The sequence below is a fragment of the Amia ocellicauda genome, chromosome 8, assembly GCF_036373705.1.
Source record: "Amia ocellicauda isolate fAmiCal2 chromosome 8, fAmiCal2.hap1, whole genome shotgun sequence".
NCBI lineage: Eukaryota > Metazoa > Chordata > Actinopteri > Amiiformes > Amiidae > Amia > Amia ocellicauda.
The window spans coordinates 21,164,544-21,190,624 of record NC_089857.1 but is presented as its reverse complement, the minus strand read 5'-3'; the positions used below and the strand labels follow the sequence as shown (position 1 = coordinate 21,190,624).

At 37.0% G+C, this 26,081-nt stretch overlaps 1 protein-coding gene across 3 annotated transcripts; it reads left to right on the top strand.

The window, feature by feature from the left end:
- Positions 1-4: 4 nt before the first annotated feature.
- On the top strand, positions 5-25,730 carry cnot6l (CCR4-NOT transcription complex, subunit 6-like). 3 transcript variants are annotated; one of them, XM_066710650.1, is made up of 13 exons: positions 5-266; positions 3,736-3,857; positions 5,854-6,040; positions 7,119-7,204; positions 7,643-7,714; positions 8,151-8,219; positions 8,330-8,487; positions 8,642-8,796; positions 9,039-9,190; positions 9,846-10,073; positions 10,211-10,413; positions 10,573-10,778; positions 25,438-25,730. In XM_066710650.1, the coding sequence occupies exons 2-13, from the start codon at positions 3,746-3,748 to the stop codon at positions 25,445-25,447; spliced, it is 1,638 nt and encodes a 545-aa protein (XP_066566747.1). In that variant the 5' UTR covers positions 5-266; positions 3,736-3,745; the 3' UTR covers positions 25,448-25,730. The 3 variants fall into 3 exon arrangements, with proteins under 3 accessions (XP_066566747.1, XP_066566745.1, XP_066566746.1); XM_066710648.1 differs by having other exon boundaries at positions 7,625-7,714; XM_066710649.1 differs by lacking the exon at positions 25,438-25,730 and having other exon boundaries at positions 6-266; positions 7,625-7,714; positions 10,573-11,755.
- Positions 25,731-26,081: the final 351 nt, after the last annotated feature.

Here is a 26,081-nt window from a genome sequence, read left to right as displayed (position 1 = left end):
ATTCACATCTGTGTGTGTGAATATATCTAACATAATGTAGTATGCATACACGCTATTGGAGGAAGACGTGGTTTAGTGAAACTCGGCGCATTGAAGGGCTGGGGTGTGTAAATCTTCAGGAGGGGGGGCGCAGGGCAGGAGCGGCCGCCATGATTGTTGTCCTTCCTCCAGCCTCTCAGGAACTTTCCGGAGCTGGACGCTGGAGAAGCCCGTCTGCATGTCTTCACCCCCGGCCCCGCAGCACCCGGCCCAGTCCCTGAATGCAGGTAGAGACGCGTTTCCTCTCATATGCACCGTTTCCCGCGGGCTCTGGCGCCTGTTGTGCGGCGATAGATACAGAGGCGCCTCCCGGGGCTGCCTCGGAGGATCCGTGCGCAGGAGAGGCTGTCCGGAGCGCTGCGACTCAGCCCTGCATGAGGCCCAGGCTTTCGCTCACATATGGGGATATTTCCAAATAGCACGGCCGTAAACTTCAGTTAAGACTTACAATATATTATTGGCAATTATTCCGAAGTGTAATACTTCAGTTTAACTAGTTGGCGCCTGGACACTAACAACAGAGATCTGCTAGCATGTATTTAATGTAGGTTTTCATATTAACCCTAAACAGGCCCAGCAATAGGGGCTGAGCATTACAGCTATATTTAATGTATTAATATTATAAGTTGCTAGCATAATCGTTTGCAGCTTCGTGAAAGGCTATAGCGAGTTATAATTTTTCCCATTTTAATATTCAGTCGTTATCTCTTTAGTACTGTGATCACTGAATAGGTTGGAGAACTAATCGTTGATGGTTGTGTTGGACAGATTGGGAAGCTTCATAAATGCAAAGGGGGTAGGGAAGATATTTAAATGTATTTGCACCAGTACCATCTGTCCATACAGTCTGAGTGGACAACTCTTTAAAGGGAACCTGTTCGAGTGTGACGTGCATTGCACTTTCAAGTTAAAAATAGCCTTGTTGTCTTTCTCTGAGCTCGTCCAGTTGTTGCATTTTGTAATCCGCATGTTTGCGGAGCTGCTTTGGTCGGTCAGTGACACAAGGAGGCCATGAGGTTTATTTGACAGTCCAGCAAACCGCACGCTGTCTGGTGTTTGATGATATGCATGCATGAGGACTTAGTATGTTTATTTGCGCAATTAAAATGACCAACCTACTGTAATATTAATTTTCTTTATATTCCATACTCTAATGTTAATTTTACACAGATTGTATTCTCAAATCCCCATTATTGGTTATCCTGCAATATCTTTTTTAACTTATTTTTAAATGCATCTTCAGCACCATATGGAAACTGACATCTCTGCAGAATACTATGATATTCACCCATTTCCCCCTTCATGTTGTGCTTATTATTTGTTTTAGATAAGGGAACAATATAATAAGACAAAAATGGCATGTGCTTCTATTATTGAAGAATCTTTTCAAGAATGCCGTGTCATTTTTGGTTGTTTTCTGAGCTTGCTTTCTATTCCTAAACTATTATTTGATGTAAAAACAGAAAGGAAGAACATTTAACCCACCTAAAAGAGGAGATTCTCTGTGCGACACTCAATTTTGATCAAGAAGAAAAAGTGGATCATGTTTATCTCGGACATTGCCTCTTTCATGTGACCCTGAGCATGGATACTGACAGCTGCAGTGTGACAAGTAACACAACACATGCCAGGACAGTCAGTCAATACACTGCAATGTACAGAGGCTGAGAGCTCAATGACTGTAGTGCTACAGAAGTGTTTTACACAAATAAAACATGCACAAATACATCAAATATGCTAGCCCAGACCCAGTAGTTACTTAAGGGGTTGTATGTCAAAATTCCTGTATTTGAAGAAACACTGATGTGTCACATGCTCAGATCAGAGGGGGAAAGTATCCGCAAGGGAAACTAGCAGAGCAGCTACGCAAACTACAGAGTGGTAAATTGTAAACAAAATATCAGTGTCTGTGTCTCTGTGTGTGTGTACACAGTGATTACTCTGTTTAAGAGGTTTTTTTTTTTTTAGAAGTTTTAGAAATAACTAAACTTGGCAAACTGAGAGTAAAGTATTGAACATAGCTGGGCATCACTGTCTTTTTTTGGAGATGGCCTGGTCTCCAGCCAAATAAAGTGACACTTAGTTTCGCCCTTTTCATTGTGTATAAAAATTAGCAATTTCTTGTGGAGCAGAGCGCAAGGAACAGTCCACAGCTCAAGTGCTAAGGGGAAGCTATCAGTCCTATTTCCCCCAACCGTCTTGTGAAATTTTGTGCACGGTTAAATTCTCAGTCGAAGTATGTTTTTCAAGGATGATGCGTGGAAATTCCCCTGAAGAAGATAATTAAGACATTAAAAAAACAAGTACGATCCTCTACTTTCTTTATACACTCACTTGATACTGACTTTCTAAAGGGGCTGTTTGAGCCTTAACTGGTACCTACTTAGGAACTGGTCAGTGCTATGAGAGAGGCTTTTCATTTTGGTCAGCTGACGTACAGCCAAATAAAATTGGGCAATAAGAGCACCACAGTCCTGGAGCCAGATCTGTAAAACTGGTTTGATGTTTCCTTTTCTTTTTAAGTTTTGTTTTTTTGTTTTAAAAATCTGTCTCTCTATATATAAAAGAACAAATTAACTTTTTACATTTATACTTGAAAGGCATGGTATCACCATTTATTTTTAACTTTATCTGCAGCAAGGACTTTTTCAGCCTTAGGGGTGACTGTTTTTTTGCTGCCTCATGAGAAGGAATGGGTGGTGAATTTGCGGGTGAGGTGGGGGGGCATATGTTACATAATGGAAAATTCCAAGTAATGCCTTTTTTTTTTTTTTTTGTGAATTCTTTAAAAAGCAGTAATCTAAAGAGGAACTCAAAGCTTTCTAAAACTCTCTGTTTTTAGATGGAATGGTATGAACATTCAGAAATCTATAAAAAAATGAGACCTAACAAAAAGCATTATCTACCACATTTGTTTGTTTTTTATTGGTTTAACAACTAAAAGTATTATCAACATCATACAAGGGCTTGCTTTGTGCTCTGTTTTGGTACTTGGCAAGCTTTGGTGGTTTAAACCAGCCAACATTGTGGTCAAAACAGAATTTAGGGAAGGAATATTTTTAATAACTGCATTAAAATAATGTATTATCATTCCACGTTTGTTCTTTTTAAAATTAACATTTTACTGGGGCAGCAAGAACATGTGTGCCATCGAGTGCCATCGAAGCAAGTCACTTTTTTTCTAATGGCGTATCACTGTGTGCTATAGCTGTTAGCACATTATGCTTTCCTAGTATATATTTGGAAAATCCTTTAATATTACCAGTAGTGATGATTCGGTAGGTGTAAAGTCCATAATTTAAATATTAAATAGTGCTTCCTACATTATGGCAACTCCTCTATCGCACTACTTCAAATTACTTTAACATCTATTTCCCCCTTCAGTCGATGGATCCACCTTTTGCAACATTTAATGTTAATCATGACTCAAAACTCACATTGATGAGGATAAAACGAAGGCACAGTGAGTTTAGGGTAACGCCAATATCAGCCACTATTAACCTGTGCTTGCCCTCTTACAGGAAATTTAAATTTGAGCATGACGTGTTTGGTCTATTTTTCCCTGCAATTTAAAAATCTGAGATTTGTGATTTGTGACCCTTATCAGTGGGTGAGTGAGATGAAACTAACGGAAATACAGAATGTTCCTTGTGGACAAGCGTGCTGTTATGTTCTCCCCTGTATTTTCTTTTCCAGACTAATAGGTATGCCAAAGGAAAAATATGATCCCCCAGATCCTCGGAGATTATATACCATCATGTCAGCTGAGGAGGCGGCCAATGGAAAGAAGTCACACTGGGCAGAATTAGAAATCTCTGGTCAGTCAGAATCTTTACTACTGTTTTTTGCACTGCCTATTGTATCAGCAATGTAGGTTATTTTACATTTGTATGGGGTTACAAAATAGGCTATTACTGATCCTCTTTATTGTTCTAAGTATCATGGTGCCTAGCTTAGCAATCTGTTACTTCACAATTTTTATATATTTTTTTCTGTTAAACCAGAACACACTTAAAAGACAAGTATTACAACTAAGGCCAACAACAACAACAACAACAACAACAGCAACAACAAAATTGTTTTGGGCAACCACAGTCTTATCAAATTACCCCCGACAATATGTGTCACACAACAGAGCCACCTGCCTCTGTATTCCCTCAGTGTTTAAATTTAGCTTTTGAGAATGACATGAACACCCCAGCTGAACTGTTTTGTTATAAGAAAGTCTCCTTCTCCAATCTCAAATTTTTCCAGATTTGTTTCTTTTTTCTTTTTTTCTTCATGTTTTGTTTAAGTGACAAATGAATCAAGTACATAACCCGACATTTTTTCATAAAGTCGCATATTTTTCAGATTTGGATACTGAATTTCAAATAAACTAATGTAACTGAAAATGTTTGTCAGTCTCTTCATTTTGTCAATGAAAGTTTAATCCTAATCGCCTTTGTGAAATTTAAACCATGATAGGTGAAGCTAATCATATGCACTTGATTGCAGCATGTCAAGGAGGTCGAACTCTTTACATTCCTCAAACAGCCTAGAGAAGAGGAAATTCAAATAAACGTGATGCACCATACTCACTAAATATTACTTATTTTAAAGTGAACATCATTGCTTTTTAAAATGTAGAAATGGATTGGTATTTAAACAAGGCAGACCAAATAATTCTAGCATTTCATATAGAAATTATTCTGCAAGAGACAATCTGAAATGTATTTATAAGTTTTTCATCAAAATCTGTTCTAGTTATGGTTCCATATGCAACATGCTTTCTTCACCCGTAAGTGCATGTAATTTAGCCTATTAGTTTATATTTCAGTTCTCTCAACACACAGTACAGAGTCCCAAAATAAATATGTAACTGTCTTAAAAAGGGCGAGAGAAGCAGGATGATCATGAAAACGAGTAACTTTATGATTGAAATCCTTGGCTCTAAAAGGATAACAAACCCAACAGTCCGTGCCTGCATTTTAAAATGTCCGTAAGTAGTCAAATGCAATAATACAATGGAGGCAAAAACAAGCTGAAATTACACAATGACTGTTAGTTAATGAAGCTCATGCTAGAATATTGGTATTGTCTGTAGTATCTCTGGATTGATAAGCTTGAGTATTAAGGTAAGTGTACGTCTCCTCCCTCACATAAAACACACTTCCGAACTGAACTCACATGCTACTTTGAGTTACACTATCAAGGGAAAGCTACTTCATTTGCCCTCCTTTTTATTCTAATTGTAAAATGCAACTAAAAGTCACAATCCTTTTAATGAGCTGTAGTTGAATATGTAAATTACAGATACAGTGAGTAAACAAGACTGGACTACTCCACCCTTTGATTTCTCAAAAGATAGGATAAAAGGAGACTGGGATCAGGTTGCCCATAACAATTTTTTAAATGATCGCCCAGCAACTCAAGTGGTTTTAGCAAGCGAAGACTAGAAAGCTACAGCACAACACAGAACATAGTGCATACAGATTTCTATGTAAGTGTTCTGGGCCAATGATGCTGTAGTGTGCTTGTGTTGATCTTGTATTACATCGAGTGACAACTATCAATAAAGAATACAGCCTGTTATGTGATATGGTCGATTTCTGTAGCAATTATATATGGCCTTGCAGTGTTTTGCATGGAATTCACCTGAGCGTGTTACCTGCTATTGTTCTGTTATTTGTATTGGTTGCAAAAGACAATATAGAGACTGCTTTCAGTTATTATATGAACTTTTACAAAATAACGCTGCAATTAATGTTTTTTTTTTTTTTTTTTTTTTTTTTAATATTCTTTCACTATATAAATATATATAATTTGTCACAGGGCGGGTGAGAAGCTTGAGTTGCTCATTATGGACGCTGACACACTTAACCGCACTACATCTTAATGACAACAACCTTAGCCGCATTCCTCCAGACATTGCCAAGCTCCAGAACCTGGTGTACCTGAATCTGTCCTCCAATAAACTCCGCAGCCTCCCCGCAGAACTTGGAAACATGGTGTCTCTCAGGTAAGAGTGGAATCAAATATGAACTGGAGCCAAAAAGGTAACTGAGTTATATTTACTCGTATGAAGACTGTCATAATGTTCGGACGTTCTTGGCCTCGCAGCAGTGTTGCAGAACTTTGTAAGTGTAACGCTTTAGCATATACACATGCTGAAGTGGGCCATGTGTCCACAGTAGGTTCCTGTCTCTGTATATCTGACATACAATACTTAGCGGAAGAAATTAATATATTTCTTAGGATTGGTATATATATATAAATAAAAATAAAAAATACAAAGTCTAACATGAAACTTGCGCAACACATCACTTCATAAGGATTTCCCGTGCGTTGTATGTGCTTCATGACTCAGTTTTCTCTGCAAAATCTGCAAGGCGTGTTTTTCACTGTTGCTGTCATATTTAAACATTCATTTTTGCAAGACGCAACATTGCCTTGTGGGGAAAAAAGTGCTGTGTAATTTCTATACCTATAAAGATGAGAACACAATTCCTATAATGTGGCTTTTGAATATCTAAATTCATCAAAGTTTACCTACTCCTTTTTTCCTTTTTAGCATATTCATCTACATTGTGATTTTCCATCAGTTTTTTTAGTACAAAATTTAACACATTTATTATTTTGTAAAGACTAGCTACTTGAGATGTATATGACAATTCTGCTTTTAGTTGCACAATTGTCTTTATTATGCTTGACTGATGCATTGGTGCTTTTAATTTTATATAAGATTTCCCCCCAAAAAAAGACTGTGAAGTGAAGACTTGACAGGAAGCTGTGCTGATTTCTGGTGTGAATTTTTAAAACTTCAAATTATGTTAATGGGAACCTGCCTGAGAGTGTTGAATGTGAAACTTTTTTGCAGTTAATTTACTTGGCCACAAAACGGAGCTCCTGCAACACAAGTGTATGATATATAGAGTGTAATAAGCGATGTTCATAACATGCAATATACCGCTGACGTTATTGTTTAGGACAGGCGCATAAAGGGTATTCTTAATCTTCACACAAGACCAAATTAATAAGCCCATGCACCATAACACCAGTATATTCATCGTAAAAAAACATGACTTTTTCTTTTTCAGGGAATTGCTTTTAAATAACAATCTGTTACGGGTTTTGCCTTATGAACTTGGACGGCTGTTCCAATTACAGACCCTGGGTTTAAAAGGTAATTCATGTATTCATTTTCTTGTTTGACTGCTTTACATTTATCATCTGTTGTTAAAATGTACGTACATCTCTAACCAGGAAGTGAGAGATGATTTTGAGCTATGATTGCATAAGATAACAAGTGGCTAAATGGTGCTTCAAATCTCCCACAGTGGTGTATATACATTTATGAAAATGTTGTGCTGCAGTGCTACAGAATAGATACTCAGCACCTTAATAACACACTCTCAATTCAGTACTTGCCTCTGCTGGGAATTCCCTGTAATCCGCTAACATTTCATTGACATTTATGCAGTGTTTTACTTCCCATAGTGTATTTCAGGTTTTCAGTACTGATTGAGACCAACATACCATAGGGCTTAAATCTAATTTAAAATGCAACCTGCATTATAACATTAACATACCCAACTCATTTTAGGCAATCCTTTGTCCCAAGATATTCTCAACCTATACCAGGAACCTGATGGAACAAGAAAGCTACTGAATTACATGCTTGACAATCTAGCAGGTAAAATCTCAGTTAATAGAACTTGCAGTTCAATTCTTATTTCAAATATCACATTTTGCTTGGTTTCACTATAATGAAGACCGTCGGTTTTGAGGCAAACTTTAATCGTAAACACCAGTGATGCAGAATTAGCAATAAAACAATGAGCACGATTTGCTTTAAAAGGGTGCAATTATAATCATAGTACTGAGTTGCTATAATCAAACTAGCAAAGTCATAGCTATCTTTCTACTTCCTATTGTACCCAAAGGAAAGGCCTAATCACAGCAGACAGGGAGTTAGTTTATTTAAACAGTCAGCACAGACCTGACAATACCTACCGATTGCATCCCTAACTTTAAGCCATGTTTAAAATGTGCTTTCAAATGGACATTCTGAAAAGGTAATTAGGCCTAATTGTCTAAAGATTTGTATTTAATTTTAATTTGTTTTAAAGTCCACCCAGAACAACTTCCGCAGAGGCCTTGGATCACATTGAAAGAACGTGACCAAATGATCCCAACAGGTACATTTCGTTTTTTGTCCTCTTGGAATGATATGAAATGGGAATCTTCCTTGTGCATAGAGTTCTTGCTTTGTTTTTGCTTTGATGCCTATTATTTCTGTTCCTTACAGCTGTGTTCACAGTCATGTGTTACAACGTGCTCTGCGACAAATACGCCACGAGGCAGTTGTATGGCTACTGCCCCTCCTGGGCGCTGAACTGGGAGTACAGGAAGAAAGGAATCATGGAGGAGATTGTCAACTGTGACGCAGATATCATCAGTCTGCAGGTAGGATTCATATATGTGACGCGACATGTCTTTCTGCATTCTGAAATCCAGCAATATTGGTGATTTTCAAGCATTAGTTTGCCTTCTTGTTTACCCACCATTTTGGTGCTCCATTTGTTATTAAACCTAATCATTTACACTTGATTCATTTTAGGAAGTTGAAACTGAACAATACTACACTCTCTTTCTGCAAGCATTAAAGGAGCGTGGATACGATGGTTTTTTTTGTCCAAAGTCTCGTGCCAAATTAGTGTCGGAGCAGGAAAGAAAACATGTGGATGGCTGTGCAATATTCTTCAAAACAGAGAAGTGAGTAACTAATTGGTCTTAATCAGCCGACCCCTTCACTCATAGTCCTAGTCATTTATTGTAATTTTGTGAAATTATTGGAGGGTGTAAGGGAGCTACATAAAATACTACAAATAAAAATAATATCATCATCCATGTGAATTTCAGTAGCCTCCCTGTCCTATCAGCATTTCAACAGTAAATAAATAGTTACACTACCTCGTCCTTATTCTGTATACATAACTGTCTTTGTGTCTTTTCAGATTCACACTCGTGCAGAAACACACAGTGGAATTCAATCAGGTAGCCATGGCGAACTCGGAGGGGTCTGAAGTCATGCTCAATAGAGTGATGACGAAAGACAACATTGGGGTGGCTGTATTGCTGGAAGTCAACAAGGACATCTTTGTAGGCGGTAGGTTTATTTACATTGATTTACATTTGCGAGAACCAAAGCGTTCATCATTAGTATTCTGAAAAATAACCAAACCCCCCCCAAAACACAGCGTCTATGATAAGACGGAAAAATGTGGGGGATTTACGGGGGATTTGGATCTGCTCATCAGTCCGGGGGTTTCCTTACTTTCTTTCCACTTGCCTTTTAACTGATATCTGAATATCAGATTTATTATTTCATTTATTTCATTATTTATTATTATAATTTGAATATAATTCTGTGTTTTCTTAATATTCTTGCCTTAAAGCCCACGACAGTTTGGATGTATAATGTATGGGTGTGATTCCCTGTTTGTGACCATATTTTACATCATCATTGTCAATATGATGGTTGGTGTGTCAGAAAGTTTTATGACTCTGAAAGAAATTGAATTTGAGTCATATTTGTCTCCTATCTGTCACGCTTTGCACTTTCAATTTTGAAAGTAGCAGATGGCCTGGCAGAGTATGTTTTTAAATGACTGTGTGCTTTCTAAATCTCTACGGATATAAAAATAATAACAGTTGACTCGGAATAACACAAATGATAAAAATAAATATATGTATATGAAATCAGCAAATTTCCCAGTTACTTGAATTACTTTCTATGATCCCTTGAACTGTGTTTCAATTAGGAATGAAGCAGTTTCCCGAGAAGCAGCTCCTTCTAGTATCTAATGCTCACATGCACTGGGACCCAGAGTACTCGGATGTGAAACTGATCCAGACGATGATGTTTATCTCGGAGCTAAAGAGCATTGTGGAGAAGGCCTCCAGTTTTGTGAAATCAGGCTCTCCAGCGTCCGACCCCAGCTCAATACCAATAGTGCTGTGTGCTGATCTCAACTCACTGCCAGATTCAGGTAAGACAGTCCAGGGAATTACTTCATCCTTTACAACAGGTTGGATCCCCAATACCACCATCATATCACCAAAATATTTGGTTTTGTAAACAGCTGTACTTTCCACGTCTTTTGTGTTTTTTGTTTTGTTTTTAAAGGTGTGGTTGAGTATTTGAGCAATGGTGGAGTGGCGGAAAATCACAAGGATTTCAAGGAGCTGAGGTACAATGAGTGTCTCATGAACTTCAGCTGCAATGGGAAAAACGGGAACTCGGACGGCTGCATCACCCACAGCTTCCAGCTCAAGAGCGCTTACGAAAATAATCTGATGCCTTACACCAATTACACTTACGACTTCAAGGTAAGACAAGGCGGACTGAGCTGCAATATTGGACCAGCGGAGAAGTAGCAGACCATTGTTGTAGCTGGTCAATTCATTCATCAATTCTTTCATGCATGTTTTTGTTGGTTTGTTTACAGCAGGACTAACCCAGGGGTCTCTGTCAACATTTCTTTCCAGGGTGTGATTGACTACGTTTTCTATTCCAAGAGCCACATGAGTGTTCTTGGGGTGCTGGGCCCGCTCGATCCTCAGTGGCTGACCGAAAACAGCATCACAGGCTGTCCGCACCCCCACATCCCCTCCGACCACTTCTCCCTGCTCACCCAGCTGGAGCTCCACCCCCTCCTGCCGGCCATCAACGGCCTGCACCTGCCCGTCCACAGGTAGTGAAGCCCAGCGTGGAGGACCAGCCTCTTCCTATGGACCTGTACAGTTGTAAAATCGACAAAAACATAGAAACGTGTATATATAGGAGTGAAGTATGGTTCACATACTGATCTATCCCCAGGCGTCTCTTTTTAAATGTTTGCATATGCGTTTTATCCCCCTCCCCCCCCTTCAGCATTTGATACCAAAATAGGGTTGGGATTCTTCTTCTTTTTTTCACCGTGCTGCTTTATAAAGAACAAATAAATGACAGTGAAGGCTAGGAAGCGAGTCTCCTTTCTCCCTACGATTAAATTCTCGAGCCTGGAAGCTTTAAACTGACAGTAATCGTCTGCCTATGCTTCTCTGTAATCTACTTGAATAAATAAGACACACGGAAACTCTCCGAATGGTTCTGAACAAGAGCTTGGAGGTTTTGGAAGGCGTTTGAATTTGCTTGTTTTTTTGCACAATGAAAAAATTATACTTATTATTAGTGCCCTTAGAAATAAAGAAAATCGAGGTCCCAGCCGTACACATGAGAAAAAAAAGAAAGACTTTGGAAATTGCTTTTATTCATGCTGCTCTTCCTATACTCTATGCATTTTCTTATATTTAATTTATTTGCGTGGTAGCAGCTGCACAATAGTTCAAGCAGGCCTTTTCTGCGGAATGGACTATATGAAATGACAGGCTGTCAACCTGTCAGTTGCTGCAGTCGAAAATGGGTGGGGGTGCTTCTATGTGAACATTTAAAGGATCATGTCCCACCGTGTACTTGTTCTGTCCTCCTTGACTTATACTTATGTTTCTACAGAGGAGGTAAAGTAATTGGTCTTCACTTGTAAAAGGCACTTTATAAACAGTGAAGTGCACACTGTTCTGTCTCACCACTGAGGCATTTTAAATGAAGAAGTTTGCTGAAAAAGAATATTGAACAATTGTTATTTTAAAACCTGCTAAATAAAGAAAATATTGGTTGTGACATCTTAAATATCTTGCTAATTGTAACTAATAACCCAGTGAAGTGGCCCTGTACCGTTTTCTTAGTTGTTTTCCCCTTAAATACAGAATTACTATGAAAAGTAGAAAAGAAGAGAAATCGGATGACCAGAGGCCTGCATTTTTGCACGACTTTTTTCAACCTCTGTTTCAGTCCTGCAAAAAGCGAGGCTGTAATGAGACCTGATGCTGACCTTTGAATGAATTCTTGATTAAATGAAGCTGACAGATGAGCTTTGGATATTTTAGATAGGTGGTAAAGGCTTCATCAGTGTATAAAAATAGAAGTGTGGACATTCATTGAGTATGGGGCTTTTTCTTAGGATATTTCATTTTCGTGTTTTTCAGAGTCTGCCGAATGATTCAGTCAGTAAAATTTTAAATTTTCTATAACTAAGTATAGCAATTGCATCAGCTGCGACTTCAGCGTACGAGATGACTGTCATCTTCATATTCTGCTCCTTTCAGAATTGACATTGGCCAAAAATATTTTTTTCCCAAACTTGGAATGAGCGTTGCAATCTGGATTTGTTTTCATGTTGATATCAAACCAAAGTCGAGTGATTATTCAGATGTTTATTTATCTTGTCTCTAATATGAACAGAGCCATAGCCTTGTGAAAGAACATAAGTACAATTTGATAAAATAATAAATAAACCCAAGATAACTGAAAAGGGATATTATAAAGAAAACCCTGTTTTTTGTAGGCATAACTATCTATGAATTGCTGCTTATATAAATATCGTCTTGTCACACATAGTATCAGGTCTTTGCTTAAATTGCACTTTAAGCTTGTTGCTATTCGATATGCTTCTGATTTTAAAAATGCTAGCAATGTGGTCTGTCCATACTTCACTCCCAGTATTTTGTGAGGTCAGTTTGTATAAAATTGAAATTGGATTTCATCTGTAATGATTGTATGTGAACCTCAGTTCTCTTCCCCTTGTTTTGATAATGATTTTTTCCTACAGAAACGCTGTGAGAGCTCTGTGTTAAGATAGCGCTGCTTCAGATTACTTACTTGCAGCATTCGTGATTATAAACAAACCATGGGGCTAACTGTGATTTTCTTCACTGCATACTGCGTCGTTGAAGCTATTCTTATCATATCTGTGATAACTGAAGTCCGCTTGTCATGAGAATGGAGACATCAACCATTTAATAATAAACAAGCATCAATAATATAATATACAGTGCATCCAGAAAGTATTCACAGCGCTTCACTTTTTCCACATTTTGTTATGTTACAGCCTTATTCCAAAATGGATTAAATTCATTATTTTCCTCAAAATTCTACAAACAATACTCCATAATGACAACGTGAAAGAAGTTTGTTTGAAATCTTTGCAAATTTATTAAAAATAAAAAACAAAAAAAGCACATGTACATACGTATTCACAGCCTTTGCTCAATACTTTGTTGAAGCACCTTTGGCACCAATTACAGCCTCAAGTCTTTTTGAGTATGATGCTACAAGCTTGGCACACCTATTTTTGGGCAGTTTCTCCCATTCTTCTTTGCAGGACCTGCCACTGTGCTCATTGGGACCTTCAATGCTGCAGAAATTTTTCTGTACCCTTCCCCAGATCTGTGCCTCCATACACTCCTGTCTCAGAGGTCTACAGACAATTCCTTGGACTTCATGGCTTGGTTTGTGCTCTGACATGCACTGTTAACTGTGAGACCTTGTATAGACAGGTGTGTGCCTTTCCAAATCATGTCCAATCAACTGAATTTACCACAGGTGGACTCCAATCAAGTTGTAGAAACATCTCAAGGATGATCAGTGGAAACAGGATGCACCTGAGCTCAATTTTGAGTGTCATGGGAAAGGCTGTGAGTACTTATGTACATGTGCTTTTTTGTTTTTTATTTTTTATAAATTTGCAAACTTCTTTCACGTTGTCATTATGGGGTATTGTTTGTAGAATTTTGAGGAAAATAATGAATTTAATCAATTTTGGAATAAGGCTGTAACATAACAAAATATGGAAAAAGTGAAGCGCTGTGAATACTTTCCGGATGACCTGTATATACACACAAACACACACAATGTGACTGGGTAAGAGTAGGAGAAATTGGGTACTTCAAAAATACATTAGAGAATTATACACCGCCTTCACCTGAGTCATATAAGATAGGAACATCAATACAGCAGTACTAACAGTGGGTGCTTGGGGATTCCTCCCATTTCATAAAAACTTACAAGACAGCGATGCCTGTGTCATATGGACTGTAAACTACATGGGAAGGTAACATTTGTAAATTTATATTCAATGAAAATGTATTTTTTTAAGATCATATCTTTCCATTTTTATAACAATGTGCCTAGTTTTTTGTATCTCTGAAGCAGCAGCACTGCCTGTATCAGTGATGCCCCCCCACTGGTCCTGCCGAATTCCAACCTCCTTCAAACCTGAAAACAGTGCTTACTTGGTTCACCGAAACAAACGGATTAATTTTGGTTGCTGATCAGGAGAGCCCTTGCAGCTTGAGTACCAGGGTTGATCACCACTTAACTATAATATGCTGAAGGACAAATAACAATCCCAGCACCCTTTGAAAAACATGTTTTTAAACATACATTTAGTATGTTAAAAATGTGTGCGATTGTAATTAAAAAAAAAAAAAAAAAAAAAAAAAAAAGGCACCACAAACAAACGAAACGATGACAATCCTGTTTTGCGGCGGGGGAATTGAAAGTAATTGGCTTTTGTTCAACACAAGGTCAGCTCTGGCACAATCAATCTTGAAACCCGTTCTCGGTAGTTTCTTTGGGTTTCACTTATTATTTTAAGTTTGTTTTTTTAAATGGGCTTAGTTCTATCCCTTCTAACTTTTTGCTACCTTTGCTGGCTGTCTTTCTGTGAATACGGGTCTTTCAAAGCTTCATATCACTTTGCTCGATTTTTAATGGTACTCAGAGGAGGGTAAAAATAAGTTGTGTTGAAAGTTACTGCTTGTATTTTGTTGGAATATGTATTTTTGGAACTGTTTATTTCAAGTGGACGATGTTTTAAACACTGACCTTTCTTCCATTTACTGATACTGATCTTCAAAAGCTAAAGCTGAAGTGTACTACGTTGTTACAGCCACCCAAAAGATGTTTGGCAAAATAAAATCAAAAAGCTTGTTAAATTTACCCTAATATAAATGTGCACATTGAAGATATTTATAGATGGATTTTATCACAAAGTATTGGAAGATGGAGAGCAGTCAAGAGGTTACCAACAACAGTGCAAGATAGCAGCAGAGGAAAGGAAAGATTTAGTAGGCTGAAAAGATTAAAGAAAAGCAGAAGATGAAATCAATCGCTCCAGGGACAGGTCAGGTGTGATTGCAGTGCGTCACAGAGGCGGTTTTCACACCGTTTCATAAAACGTAAGCAGTGACTCTTGTGTCAGGATGGATGCATGTCATTAGTAAGTGCATTGGGAAAATCCCGAGTGAGGAAATAGGCTCCAATTTCGAAGTGAATTGATGCTTAGAACAAGGCCTTCAATATTTGATTACAGCTCAACTGCAAGGTAGTAAATGTATGGTTCCTCTATCATTTTCTTATCCTCTTGCTTATGTTGTGGTCCTTTATTTGCCAGCTTTGCATAGTTTGTATTATTCTTCCGGCTTGATTGGACAAGATTGATCAAGTCCTGACTGGTCCAGTGCTAAAGATTACTGTACAATCAAGGTCAAATGTTTGTACACCCAGTCTTATTTAATTTCCTCTTTTATAGCAGACTTCTTCATTCATAGATTTAATTATGAATCGGAGTCGCTTCAAGAAGTTTTCATCATTTGCAAGAACGTGTGCAAACCTCAGCCCTTGCATCTGTACTGGCAAGAGTCCCTGTTTTGTGACTGTTTTGAATATGGGCTTTTCATGCATGAGGAAGTAAAACAGCTGAGACATCTCGTCTGTGCATTTCCAGTCAGTTGTTGAAAAGCCTTACAGTAACAATTGCAAATTATTAATAGCTTGATTTTGCTTATGCTTTGTTTTGATTTGTGTATCCAAACTCCAGAAAGCCGTTTGGGTTTTAACACTTCTGTTAAAAAAAATAAAAAAGTAACATTCAAGTTACATTTCTTTTTTTATTCTGGTGGAAACCATTCCCCTACTATCACTACAGCCATTTATTAGTTATGAATGAGAGGCACCACAGCCCTCCTTGTGCAGATGACTGAAGTATGTGAAAATGAACGCAGGACCAGTCAGCCACCTGTTGCATAAAAAGAGTTTCTTCTGACAATAGGGCATCTCTCACTAGATCTTCACCAGCTATTCGTACAAGATGGTTTATGTCGACTTGTACAGCACAGCCCTCAGTATTCATGCAATATACACTGTGTAGCCGATGTTCTTGGGGACGTCCCTATGTAAGGACAATGACTCCTGTAACGACACTATGGTCAGACCTGCCTTTGTAAATGGGTTTATTTTGGCAGCTCAAGAAAACTGAGGTGCTGCATTTGTACTTCTTTGTCAGAACAGTCTGTATTTCTCCATAGGGGTCATATTCACACAAGGGCTACGCCAGGATTGATAGAGGGGATCCCTTTCACATGTGACTTGTTTTGTCCCCCCTGCCACCTCCCCCTGTAGGCAATAAAATGGCCATTTTCGAAATGCGAATCCCAGTGTTTATTGCTTTTATTGTTGCAGATGTGCACCAACATGCACACACACACACACATTTCTTAAAATCTGGAGGTGTTTCAAATGTATTCTGTTTTTAACATCGTTAGACTTGGTTTATAGTTGTGAAAACTTGAAAAATTAAGTTCAATTAATATGTTTTTCAGTTGACTTAACTAAAAATTCTAAATGCTTATTAATTGATAGAGTACGTTGGCTCAATTTACTGCATGTTATTTCAACAGTGAGTGAACTTAACACTTCATGTTTGCTCATCTCAATGTGGGATCAGAAGCGATAAATGAAAGTGTGTAGTGATCTCACATGCTGATCTACTAAGTCGAACCTTTACTATATTTTTACACTTTCTGATTTTTTTTTTGTTACAAATTGCACATGTAATTTAGTGGGGAAAAATAAAACAATAATTCAAGTTCATAAGTGTTCCCTAACAGAAATGTATAGGAAATAAAAAGGTATGATTTGGGACGCATTTCATTTTCATCTGTGGTTAATTTTCTGTTGCGGCCCCCCAATCCCATGCAACCTCTGTAAATTGCCCCTCCATTACCAGACATTGGGAACCCTTAAAGTATTAACTTGAAAGTATTCTCCAAAAAAATTGAATGTATCATTTTCTGAGGCCTTGGTTTTATTTAATGTAAAATAATCATAATAATCTTAGTTCCTTAGTTCCTAGTTTATTCTATACCTGTAAAATCTTTAAAAGTAAAGAAACTTAATGTTATTTTCTATAAACAGCTGCCTACAATGAAATAGGAGGAAATAAAATGTTTAGCCCCTTTGCAATGCATGGAGCGGTGTTGTACTATCACATAGAAATATTTATGTGTTTATATGTTATGTTGTAACGGGCCTCTTTCCAGGGAATCTCAACTCTGGGTCTTTTCACATTGTTTATAGTGGTAAAAAAACACACCGATGCTGACACAGACTTTGAAAGTTACACAGGCCTTTGCCTGTATGTTTATTGTTATATGCAAGTTTTGCAGACAGACAGCACACTGTTTTATACAGAGACAGAAAACCAGCAGATACCTCATTAAGAAAAAAATAATACAATTTAATTAATCAAAGTGAGTCTAACAGTTGTACACATCCTGTTTACTTCAAATACCTACATCTTTGAGATCATGGCTAATTCATAAAGTAAAAAATGCTTTTATCCTATTTTTGTATTTCACAGATTTTAAAAATTCTTAGGACTATATGGATGTATAAGTAAATGTAGAATACATTTATTATACACTTGACAATGCAAATTAAAGTTATATTGTACAAAAACATTCTTGCACAACTCACTTTTTTCACAGTATAGCTAGCCTGTATAACTGACCACATAAGTCCACTGTCACTTGGACATTTTAAGACAGGATGGGATTTGAATATTGCCAATTCAATGAAATAATTAAACATTTTACCTTCTAAATAATGGCAAACAAGCAATGCGAACTTGGTTATACCACTATGTTATCTGCCTTTTATTTATTATTTGTATTGCACTCAATTTAACTATGTTATAATGCCCAGTTTAAATGTTAATGTCTTTCTATTTAAAGGCAAATCCCATCCTGTATGAGAATAAACATTGTTTCCTTGAGCTTATAAAATAAAAACATAGTTCATAATTCACATGGTTCTGAAGCACCATGGTATGTTAGCTTTTAAATGTCAGTTGTATTCATCACAGAAGGACTGGATGCACAGCAATGCAGATAGTGTACAAGTCCATTACAATAAAGCACAATAGGTATGTTCACAGAATCAATTAATGTAAACCCATTTTCCGTTTATCAGCTTCACTTGTGTCGTTGGCCATTTGCCTAATGTTGGTTTTTCTTGCTGCAAGAAAATAAATATATGCATATAAAAAAATACACTCGATGTAACAATTATTTAATGTGGTTTGATGGAATTAGAGTTATCAAACCCGTTTGAGTTTATGTAAGCAAAGAGCTGAACAGAAATTAGAGGCGTACCTGTTCACGATGAACTGAATGATACTTTTGATCCAAATGGCATCAGGAGAAACACAGACTTTATTTCCATTTTTCAAGGTGATTCTAAAAGAGATAAATGTTAAAACAATTCAATACTTTACTCACTGCTGTCTGTATATCAACGAAAACAAGATGCACTTAATGTAATCTGGAAAGTCAATATATTAAGATTTTTTTGTGTGTGATCATTTTTTAATACTATATATTAAACATTTTGATCTTGAATGATGTTGATTCTTTTACATTGCCTTGATTTGAATTTGCACACCAAGTTAAATAACTAAAAAGGTATTTATTTTGTGGCAACATAATTGCAACTGAATAAAATAAGAATTTGAAAAAACAACTTAAATAGAAAATAATGCATATTATTTGTATTCTCTCCATAAAAACTAATATATTTTGCAGTGAAATATTTTTCTATGCATTTTTTTGCCTAACAAAAATGCATAAAACATAGTGAAGTGTCACCTGATATTTTATTCTCTATCACCTATGTTCAACTAATAAGAATAACTTTTTTCATATTGAAATTAACTCAGAGTATAAGACAGCTGCTGTTACATCATGTATACATTTTCTATTTATTGTTTTACTAACGGTAATCTGACAAGTTAACCATAAAAAAAGGGAACTATGTCTCACTGATGTGGTACCTAATTCAGGGCTGTCGTTTCCTAAAGCAGAATGCACAGAGACAGTCAAAAGTTCATGGTCTGATAGGATCTGTGTTTTCATGGCCTTAAGTTACATGTGCAGAGACCCAAAGACTACACACATTGTATTAAAATCAAGCTTATTAAGGTGAATTCTCCATGTATTCAGTGTTTTTCTGGATCACAATGCTTTGAGGGGAACCTGTCCAAGGATTTCATTACAACTAAAGCTTAGTTGAAGCAGCATCAGTTTATGCTAATGTACTTCATTGTGGCTTATCAGTTAGCATCATCTTCTAGAAGCCATCAATCAAATGCAAGTGTTTTTACTGCAGCATATATAGGTCAGATGCATTGGAAGGCGTTGATGATTAATAGTTTATTTTCCCTTTTGTCTTGAGCTGCACGTTATACATGCCACATTAACTGACTCTCCCACGAAATTTCAGTGGGAGAGTCAAGATCAGTGCAGCTCTGAAGACAGCAATCGGTTAAACCACAAATGTCGCTGTACTCACATGATCTCAACCTGACGACACCGGGGCCCTTGGGGAATGATTTCAATGTGGTGAAATTCCCTTGGGTTGATAGGCTTAGGGGTATATTTCAGGCACTGACACTTCATTGAAAGTGCTTCGAAAAAGGCTGGAAATTGAGAATAAACATTGTTCTTTTAGTCTCTTTGGTTAAACACTCTTCCCCAGAAGACATGGCTTCATATTACTTGCAAAATAATAGTAATAATTATAATAATACATTTAATAATACAATTTAGAGCAAAACATGAATCAGTTCGTGTTAGACCGCGATCAGTCTAGTAGGCATGGATGTTTTAGCATATGTTTTAAGATAAAATACCCAAAAAATAATAATTCAACAAAAGGAAAGAAAAATTATGTAATTAACAATGATCTGTTTTGGACAGTTTAGATTCTCATGCCTTATGATCACTTTCAAATATTATGGAAGTTGTTGCATTAAGCAGAAGTGGAAACCGTAAAATACTATACTTGTCAGTTCCTGTATTTGTTGATCTAGACATTGCCAATGTTATTTTGAAACTAAAAAAAAAAAAAAAAAAAAGTTTTTGTGGTATAACTGGCAGAAAATGAAAGTCGTCTTTTTTTTTGGACGGCAGCTGAGGACTCTGCACAAAAGGGTTTGTCAGAGATGTTCTGCTGTGTCTTTAGTTGAACCATGTTTATGTGGTTCAAGGACGGCTCATCTGTGAGTGAATTACTTCAACCAAAATTAGGCATTTGCAGCATTTATTGAAGCCATCCAGTGTCTGAGCTTTTTATTAGAGTTAAACTGACACCCAGAGAATGTCTAGTTACAAACTGTTTCTTATTGGTTTTGACAGATGTGTTTTATATTTACTGCCAAGAGAACCCTACAGCAAAATATTCAATACATAATAATAATAATAATAATAATAATAATAATAATAATAATAATATGTTAACCCTTTACTTCAGTGTGACCACACAAAACTAATAAAACTGTAGAAGTTACTCTTAAATTGAGTATCAGTATGTCTTACCATCGCTTGATGCAATACAGCAGACCACAAGGGTAGCCAGCAGGAAGGTTCTCACAGCAGTCATCTTGTCAAGTCTTTGTGGAGGAGGCTGCGATGGTAACTTCTGTCTTATCAGAGATGTGACAGACATGCATGCACAACCTGGAGATTTATAGGCTCAAATAGGGGAAGAATGGGCCCAAAAAAATCTGAATCATCACTTTACATCATAGGAAAATTTGTATCACCCAATCAAAGCATAACGTAGGTGAAATTTTATTTAAAGCCTGCATTTGCTTTTTTTTTCAGCTGCCCCTTCTGTTCCATGTGCTCATGAACTTGTTTGTTATTAATCTCTTCTTCTTTTTGTCCTTGCACTTAATGGATTTATTATAGAACACCATTTAAATGTTCAACTGCTAGTGTTATAATGTGATGTACTTTTTAATTGTTTTTTTGTTACATTTTGCACTGTATTGAAATTCACATGTGTAGCTATTTGGACCAAAGTAATGAACATGATTAAAAACCAAATACATTATCTGTCTAAAACATATAATATAATGAAGTATTTCATATTCTGATTTTGTACATTTTATTTTGCCAGAAGATGGAAAAACAAAACAATACAAAACAAAAACATCTAGTAGATTATTTCTTGGAATTAAGACCAGTGTTTTTTTTTTAGAACCCTTAACTCTATTTTACTGAACTTAAACTTGCGTCAGATAACTGTGTTCTGTATATTGTGACATATTGTGTTACATCAGCATTACACATTTAAGCACTACTTTCCTTTGGCTTAGTTTAACTCATTATACCTTTATTTGTCTTTTTTATACCTGTTCTTTATTCTGAACTAACCAATCTATTGCCCTTCAAAATTAGTTTCAATATTAAGTGATTTTTTTGGTTGCAGTTCACACTAAGATGATTTTGATGATCCTCTTTGATTTACAGTTGACTTTTGAAGAGAGCACAAAATGACTTTCTCTCTGACTCATGCTCTCCAGTTTTATATTAATTAAACCAACAAAACATGCTTTGGTTTCAATCAGAAAAGTCATAAAGATATTCAATGGACATCAAATTCTTTACCTCAAAAGTGCAGAAATCCTATGGTATCAACCCTTTTAAATAAACTAAAGAAGAACCTCAGGCTCTTTGGTATCAGAAATGAAAGAGACAGGAGCAGGGGTGTATGTTTCATTTCACAATTGGGGGGACACTCTCTGACTGGAGATGCATTTTGTCGCAGGATTAACCACAGCAGTGGAATGACAGGGTCCACCCACATCAAGCAATGTTTTTCATTGGAAATATGATAATTACATTTTGAGATGTTGCAATTCACTGAGTAGGCACTGGAACTGTATATTTTATTGAAGTTTCATATGCCCATTTTGATTTGAAGGTTATAAAGTATCCAATTGTCCTAGGAGTTTTATTGCAACATGATACTGGTCTGAGGAACAGAAAGTGCTAGCTCTCAAAAAAGGAGAGATTCTACTGGAATCCTGTAAATAATGCCTATTTATTTCAGCTGAACGGGATTTCTTATTTTGGTGTTAAACATCTGTGCATCCTTCCAAATTTCTGATAACCACAGAATACCCTGTTCCTTCAAAATTAGATCATTTAATAGCTTCCTCATAGTTGAATATGAGCTTTTTGAACAGTGACCGTTCCCTTTAATATCGAGAGATTTAGCAGTTGATCAAGTGCAGGTTAGGATATTGTTTCATATTGGTCTGCCATGGAAACTTTTTTTATTTTCTATTTCAAAACACAGGCTTCTCTGGTAGTTTTCACAACTTTGGTGGTGACTCCCTTTTCTGTTCCCCCTTTCTTGACCTCTATACAGTATAATACAATAATTATGAAATACCCAGCTTTAGTCAGAATTCATTTCAAGGCATTTAACAAGAGATAGAAGTTCATGGGGGTAAGTGAGGTTAAATGGCAGGACACCAAATCCATATAATGTTTTAATTTCAAATAAAAAAAAATATATAAAAAAAAAATATTTTTTTTGGTTTTGTTATACAAACTTGTATGCAGTCTTAGCATCACATTTAAGATATGTGCTGAAATTTCTCTCCCTCTTTGTCTGTTCAAGGTCTGTTATTAGTAATATTAATATTATCATTATTCAGTATTTTCTAAAGACCTACATTTCAATTCCGTGAGTCATAAACAGTGTATGTTTCGTCCTCTGTGCTGTCAGTTTAGTATATGTATTTACTGGAATTTACTCTGTGGTTTCACGCAGCAAGTTAGTTGAAAATGAAAGATCTACGAAATGAAAGATCTACGGAAACAGATCCTGTCAAATTTGTATTCAGCTTCATGGAACACCACAAGACTAGATACAGTTGTCAGGTGGAAAAAGTTACATGGTAGGAATGGTAAATAACTGTTATGCCTTTCATCTCACGTACTGTAAATAGAAACTGTAAAGGGCAAAGTGTGAATATAGACCAAAGGAATACAACAAAAGAACCTCAAAGTGTCTGGAGAAGTGAAGTCTTCCTTTTTAATGAAACTAATGATTAACTCTGTCTTCAGTTCCTTAAAGAGGATAAAGAGAGAGGAAACGAATTAATTTGAAACTGAGTTAAACATCGTCATTCATTTCAACGACAAAGGCCAATGGCACATTCACACATTGTGTTCTTCAATCCTTTTCAGTCCACTGCAATATTTACATGGTTTTGCTGGTGGCAAATTAAATTATAGCATTCTGGCAGACATTATTTATTCTGCTAAGCAGCTCCTGCATAGACACATAGTTGGCCCACATGGGCATAATAAACACAATCTTGTCAGTTGTTTATTGGTTTCTGATTTTCATGAAATTAATTTGAAATGATTGTCTGATTCATTTCTTCTTTTATTTAGCATTGGAAATTACTCAGCACCTGATCTAATCTCACTGTTATATATATATATATATATATATATATATATATATATATATACACTGATCAGCCATAACATTATGACCACCTGCCTAATATTGTGTAGGTCCCAAAACAGCCCTGACCCGTCGAGGCATGGACTCCACTAGACCTCTGAAGGTGTGCTATGGTATCTGGCACCAAGACGTTAGCAGCAGATCCTTTAAGACCTGTAAGTTGCAAGGTGGGGCCTCCATGGATCGGACTTGTTTGTCCAGCACATCCCACAGATGCTCGATTGGATTGAGATCTGGGGAATTTGGAGGCCAAGTCAACACCTTGAACTCGTGATTCATCAGACCAGGCCACCTTCTTCCATTGCTCCGTGGTCCAGTTCTGATGCTCACGTGCCCATTGTAGGCGCTTTCGGCAGTGGACAGGGGTCAGCATGGGCACCCTGACTGGTCTGCGGCTACGCAGCCCCATACGCAACAAACTGCGATGCACTGTGTGTTCTGACCCCTTTCTATCAGAACCAGCAATAACTTTTTCAGCAATTTGAGCTACAGTAGCTCGTCTGTTGGATCGGACCACACAGGCCAGCCTTCGCTCCCCACGTGCATCAATGAGCCTTGGCTGCCCATGACCCTGTCGCCGGTTCACCGCTTTTCCTTCCTTGGACCCCCTTTATTGGGACTGACCACTACAGACCAGGAACATCCTACAAGAGCTGCAGTTTTGGAGATGCTCTGATCCAGTCATCTAGCCATCCCAATTTGGCCCTTGTCAAAGTCGCTCAGATCCTTAGGCTTGCCCATTTTTCCTGCTTCTAACACATCAACTTTGAGGACAAAATGTTCACTTGCTGCCTAATATATCCCACCCACTGACAGGTGCCATGATAACGACATTATCAGTGTTATTCACTTCACCTGTCAGTGGTCATAATGTTATGGCTGATCGGTGTATATAGTATAGAGTATATGTTCATCATTGCCAATGGTAACATTTGTGGAAAGTTGAGAAACCTACACTGTAAAGGCAGAAAAAAGTAGTTGTTTTTGTGTTTTTAAAAAAATCCACTAAGATCAAAACTATTTCCTTTCACACTTTGTTTAAAGTCACAGAGGCGTTCCCACTGTTTCCATTAACAGGAGAGAAGTATGTTGGCTACCTACGGATCTGAAAAAGGTCAGGTATTGTCTAGGCAGTACACCCAGTTTCCTGCCACTTCTGTGTTAATGTAATTAAACTTCTGACCTATAAAAATGTGCATTACACCCCACAGAGAATAATCATTCATATTTCATGATTCGTGTTTCATATGTGATGCCAATCCTGGAAATGGGGCTATCCCTTCCAGTCACGGAAAATATCAGCATACTGTACGACCTGCATTGGATTTCCTAGCACAGAGAGAAAAAACATTACCTTCCAGTTTAAAGGATTTTGTAAAAATCACCATCAACAAAAACTGACTGGTGAGGTGGTATGCTTAAGATCATGAGCAGTTCCTTCCCTTCTCCATACTCTTCTCTTCCCATCATTGTGGTACAAGTTGTTCTTTGTTCCAGAACTGTACAAGGTTCTTTAGATGTTTTTTGGCAAACTCTAATCTGGTCTTCCTGTTTATGGGGTTTAACAATGGTTTACATCTTGTGGTAAACCCTCTGTATTTACTCTGGTGAAGTCTTCTCTTGATTGTTGACTTTGACACAGATATGCCTACCTCCTGGAGGGTGTTCTTGATCTGGACAACTGTTTTTCTTTCACCAGGGAAAGAATACTTCTGTCATCCACCACAGTTGTTTTCCGTGGTCTTCCGGGCCATTTGGTGTTCCTGAGCTTCAGTGCGTTCTTTCTTTTTAAGAACCAAATAGTTGATTTGGCCAAACCTAATGTTTTTGCTCTCTCTGATTGGTTTGTTTTGATTTTTAAGGCAAACCTGAAGGCAAAACACCCCAAGAACAAGCAGGAGCTAAAGACAGCTGCAGTACAAGCCTGCCAGAGCATCTGCTGATGTCTATGGGCTCCAGACTTCAGGCAGTCATTGACAGCAAAGGATTTGCAACCAAGTAGTGAAACTCACAATTAATTCATGATTATGTTAGTTTGACCAAATATTTTGAGCCCCTAAAATTGGGGGGAACATATAAAAATGGGTGGAATTCCTACACTGTTCCCCAATTTGGATGTAACTACCCTCAAATTAAAGATGAAAGTCTACACTTAAAGCACATCTTGATTGTTTCCTTTCAAATCCATTGTGGTGGTGTACAGAGCTAAAACTATGATAATTGTGTTACTGTCCAAATATTTATGGACCTAATTGTATATAATATTCTCTATAAATAAAATGCATTATTATTATTATTATTATTATTATTATTATTATTATTATTATTATTAGTAGTAGTAGTAGTAGTAGTAGTAGTAGTAGTAGTAGTAGTAGTAGCAGCAGTTAAAGAAATATCCACAAATTGTAATAAAAAACATTCAGAATGGCCCTATAATATAAATAAAATACAGTAAAGAACATATAAGATTATCACAAACTTTTTTTAATGTTGAAATTGAATGTGT

Excerpts from the sequence above, each read along its gene's own strand:
- cnot6l (XM_066710648.1), top strand. The coding sequence starts at position 3,746 with ATGCCAAAGGAAAAATATGATCCCCCAGATCCTCGGAGATTATATACC. Across the intron at positions 8,220-8,329 it reads TGACCAAATGATCCCAACAG|CTGTGTTCACAGTCATGTGT; the intron begins GTACATTTCGTT and ends TGTTCCTTACAG. Across the intron at positions 8,488-8,641 it reads CAGATATCATCAGTCTGCAG|GAAGTTGAAACTGAACAATA; the intron begins GTAGGATTCATA and ends GATTCATTTTAG.